Raw genomic sequence first — 4,181 nt, 5'->3', positions numbered from 1 at the left:
AGAGAAACCCTGTCTCGAACCCCCCCCCCCCAAAAAAAAAAAAATCTGTGAATAAAGTTCACATTGCAGAATGGGGCAATGCAATAATTTTTATGATTTCAGACAGTTGACTACAATTTCAGAACTTTGATTTTAAACAAAAGGTTAATCATGGGGGTGACATGCATTTAATCCCAGTACTCCAGAGGCAAGAGGCAGGTGGCTCTTTGAATTCAAGGGCAACTTGGTCCACATAGTTAGAGCTACTACATAGTGAGGCTGTCTGGGAAGGGGAAAGATGAAAATGGGAATTTGCAAAGAAAGCTTTTACTACTGACTATCACAGAAATACAGTTTAACTGGTAAAATTTGTCCTTTATAGATGAGACAATCAAAGAGAACTTACTGTCCTGACTGGGATGAAAGAGATTGGGATTATGGAACGTGGAGAAGCAGCAGCAGTCATAAGAGAAAGAAGAGGTCCCATAGCAGTGGCCGTGAGCATAAGCGCTGCAAATACAATCACTCCAAAACCACAGACAGGTAAGACCGGCGGGCACAGGCTGGGACGGTGTCTTAGCTGCTACTTGAAAGCTCTGGCAGAGGACAGTTTGGTTCCCAGCACTTCAGACACACTACCACTAACCTGTAACTCGGCTCCAGAGAACCTGATGCCCTGTTCTGGCACTCCTTATTGCTACCCATGCATACACACAATTAAACATTCATCTTTACAAGACAAAGTACTTCAGTATAAAAGTACATTTTTGACCTGGGAAAGTAGCTCGGATATAGACCGTTTGCCTACCATGTATAAAATCCTGGGGGCCACATATAATGATATAATTGGCATTGCTTAACTGCATAGTCTGGAGATTGGTGGAAGGACTGTAGTTCAGTAGTAAAATAAATGTCTATCTTGGACAAAGGTGTTGAGTTCAGTTCTCTACACTACAATTGTTTGGTGTAGCTGTAAAACAAACTTTTTTCTCCTCTAGCTATTATTTGGAAAGCAGATCCATAAATGAGAAAGCTTATCATAGTCGAAGATATGTTGATGAATACAGGAATGACTACATGGGCTACGAGCCAGGGTATCCCTATGGAGAACCTGGAAGCAGATACCAGAATCATAGTAGCAAGTCCTCTGGTAGGAGTGGAAGAAGCAGTTACAAAAGTAAACACAGGAGTCGCCACCACACTTCTCAGCGCCATTCACATGGGGTATGAGCACCTTTTAAACGTTCTGAAAGTTTTTATTTCCCCTGGAGAACAGGAAACAGTTTTGTGTTTGAGAAAATTTCAAGATAAAAGTCATCACAACTCTACCTTGCAGGAGTATTCTTTTAGTATTTGTGCATTGCATAAGAAATTCATGAAAACAGTGATTATTTAGTTCTGTAATGATAGGAAAGATTGTCTTAATGCTATTTCCAGAAATATTATTTTGGTAAATTGTCAGTTTATTCCAAAGAATTAGGTATTTTTGTGTTAGGGTTAGTTATGACTTATTAACATGTTGTGTAATTTTTTTCCTCATTAAGCTACAGATTTGAAATTAGTGTTTTCATGTATTTGGAAATCTATCAGATAACATTTTAAATACTATAGTGTTATATACCTTTTTTTTCCTTCCCAAATTAGGGCTATCATTTTATTTAGTTTTAATATTTATTTTCTTGATTAGTTAGGCCAAATCTTAATTTGGCCACAGGGTACTATAGTAAATACTACATCCTACAGTTTTGTAGTATTAATTTAGGACACTATGTTTCAGTGAATGCCACAGATAAGTTTTGTTTTGTTTTGTTTTTTTTAAGAAGAAAAGCAAATGTATTTATGTTTTGTTGCCTTACCACTTTGAGTATCTTATCTGAAAATCTGTTCCTTGCCATGTTTTTCTCCTGTTAACATAAACTATGTGCCCTGTGAATTTCTGGGGACTGAATTTGAAATTGCTCCTGCCAACCGTTTGTGGCCTGGCGTGTATCTGAATGCCTGAATATCTCCCCGCTGAATGAATTTCGTATTCTGCCCTGAATTCACTCGGGTATATTGATTGGCTGGATGATCTTGGTGCTGGTGCCGCCTACTTGACGTTTCCAGAAGAGTCACCGAAGGAAAAGATCGAGGAGTGTAGAGGATGATGAGGAGGGTCACCTGATCTGTCAGAGTGGAGACGTACTAAGTGCAAGATGTATAGAATATTTTTCAACACTTATTAACTTTTCAGATAACATAATCTATATGTATATATAGATTAAAGTTTCAGGGATTTGGAAATCTTTCTTTCTGTTTTTTTTTTTTATTTTGCTTTCATTTCTTTGGTGGGAGGGGATTGTCTTTGCTTTCTTTGAAGTTTTAATATTAAACAAATTCCACAGCAGTAAATCAAGTTAATGAAATTAGTCTGAGAATGAAATTAGATCTAAGAATAGTTGTATGTTTTTTGGATGGTGTTGGCTGATAAGTAATTAATGATAAGGAAATTTGCAGCATCACCTAGAATAATCTGTATTGATAATACTTAAATTGTTCTCATTTCCTATTATGAATAATATTTATCCCTCTTTTTTAGATGAAATTGTTGATACTTTAGGTGAAGGTGCTTTCGGAAAAGTGGTGGAATGCATCGATCATAAAGTGTAAGTTTCTCTATTTTTTTCCTTTTGGTTTTTCAAAACAGTTTCTTTGTGTAACACCCCTGCCTGTCTTGGAACTCACTTTGTAGACCAGCCTGGCTTAGTGCTCAGATTCACCTGCCTCTGCTTCTAGAATGCTTTGGAATGTCTTTGAGATGGGGGTCTAACTTTGCGGGCCTGGAGCTCTCACTGAGATCTTGCCTTTCTCGAGTGTTGGGATCAGAGGTGTACACCATCTCACCTGGCCTCTTGTATTTTTTAAACAAAACCAACTAAATAGTATGTGCAGCTTCCTGGTTGGAGAAGGGTCAGACATCTCTTAGTTTTAATTCCTAGCACCAATGAGTGTGAGGAGACTTGTTTTTCATTAGATGAATTGTTAAGACAGCTGGGTGTCACAGGTGTGATTATTCAGGCCCATCAAGCTTCATTAGTGCTTTTCACACCCCTCAACCCATGTTGGTGATCAGTCCTAGGGATTCAACGTGCTGATGTCGGTGATTTTTTATTTCTAATTATTGTGTGCACTCATGCATATGAGTGCAGAGGCCAGAAAAATGTGTCCAGGATGCAGGTGATTGTGAGTTGGGCTGCCTGGTGCAGGTACTGGGAGTTGAATTCTGGACTTCTGTAAGACCAGTACATGGCTGTTAAGGTTTTTTTTCTCTGTACCTTTATATTTTTTATCCTTTGGAATAAATGAAAGTTTCTTGTGGGACTTTCTGAGGACCTGCCAGTGGTGTACTAAGGGCATGAAAACTTTCAATACAGTTTAAAGCTTAGGCCTTTAGCGGAGGCAGTCTCCCAGCTGCTCTTTACTTAACCTGACTATTCTAGCACTTGCCCAGCCAGCTGGCTATCTGTTTACCTACCTGTTCTGTTCCCTTCAGTGTCCTCTACAATTTTGCTTTTGAGTCTCAAACCTCTCCAGCTTCTCTGCCTTGGTACTTCTTGCCCGAGCTATTGGCCGTCAGTTCTTTATTACAGTTAGCAAGGAGACAGCACACGATACATCTCTTAGATTGCCTTTAGGCAGGTAAGGAAGGACAAAGGTTACAAATTAAAAACCCAGTGATGAGAAAACCTGGTGATGAGCCATAGAAATGACAGTACCAAAATTCTGCCGGCATTGAGTTCTGTGCCAGTACAGAATTAACAGTTGAAAATACATACACCTTAGTACTATAAATACTTAATACTATAAAACTTGTATGTGTTTAGTCCTTGGAATAGTCCATGGGACCTTGTTCATCTAAAGCAACCACTTTGAACAGCTATACATTTTCTGTCTCAAGAATAGCAAAGTTGAGTTGAGACCTAGCACCAACTTCTCTGATAACCTGGAACAGAGATTTGAGAGAGTATTTGGCAGTGGTAGGCAATTTAGGAAACAAACTGCATTTGTTTTGAGTCTTAGAAAACAGATTGAGGGACTGGTGAGATGGCTCAGTGGGTAAGAGCACCGACTGCTCTTCCAAAGGTCCAGAGTTCAAATCCCAGCAACCACATGGTGGCTCATAACCATCTGTAACAAGATCTGACGCCCTCTTCTGGAGTGTC

At 39.2% G+C, this 4,181-nt stretch overlaps 1 protein-coding gene across 2 annotated transcripts in view; it reads left to right on the top strand.

The window, feature by feature from the left end:
* The window catches only part of Clk1 (CDC like kinase 1), a 12,404-nt gene that overhangs the window by 1,669 nt on the left and 6,554 nt on the right, over window positions 1-4,181 (top strand). The window contains exons 2-5 of one of the 2 annotated variants that reach the window (XM_021199429.1): window positions 362-522; window positions 978-1,203; window positions 2,086-2,176; window positions 2,558-2,624. In XM_021199429.1, coding sequence (XP_021055088.1) covers window positions 362-522; window positions 978-1,203; window positions 2,086-2,176; window positions 2,558-2,624 — 545 coding nt within the window. The remainder of the gene's footprint in view (window positions 1-361; window positions 523-977; window positions 1,204-2,085; window positions 2,177-2,557; window positions 2,625-4,181) is intronic. The other variant, XM_021199430.1, reaches the window with a different exon arrangement.

This window comes from Mus pahari, chromosome 5 (assembly GCF_900095145.1).
Source record: "Mus pahari chromosome 5, PAHARI_EIJ_v1.1, whole genome shotgun sequence".
Taxonomy (NCBI): domain Eukaryota; kingdom Metazoa; phylum Chordata; class Mammalia; order Rodentia; family Muridae; genus Mus; species Mus pahari.
Note: the sequence above shows the minus strand (reverse complement) of the source record. Positions and strands in the feature narration are given on the sequence as shown.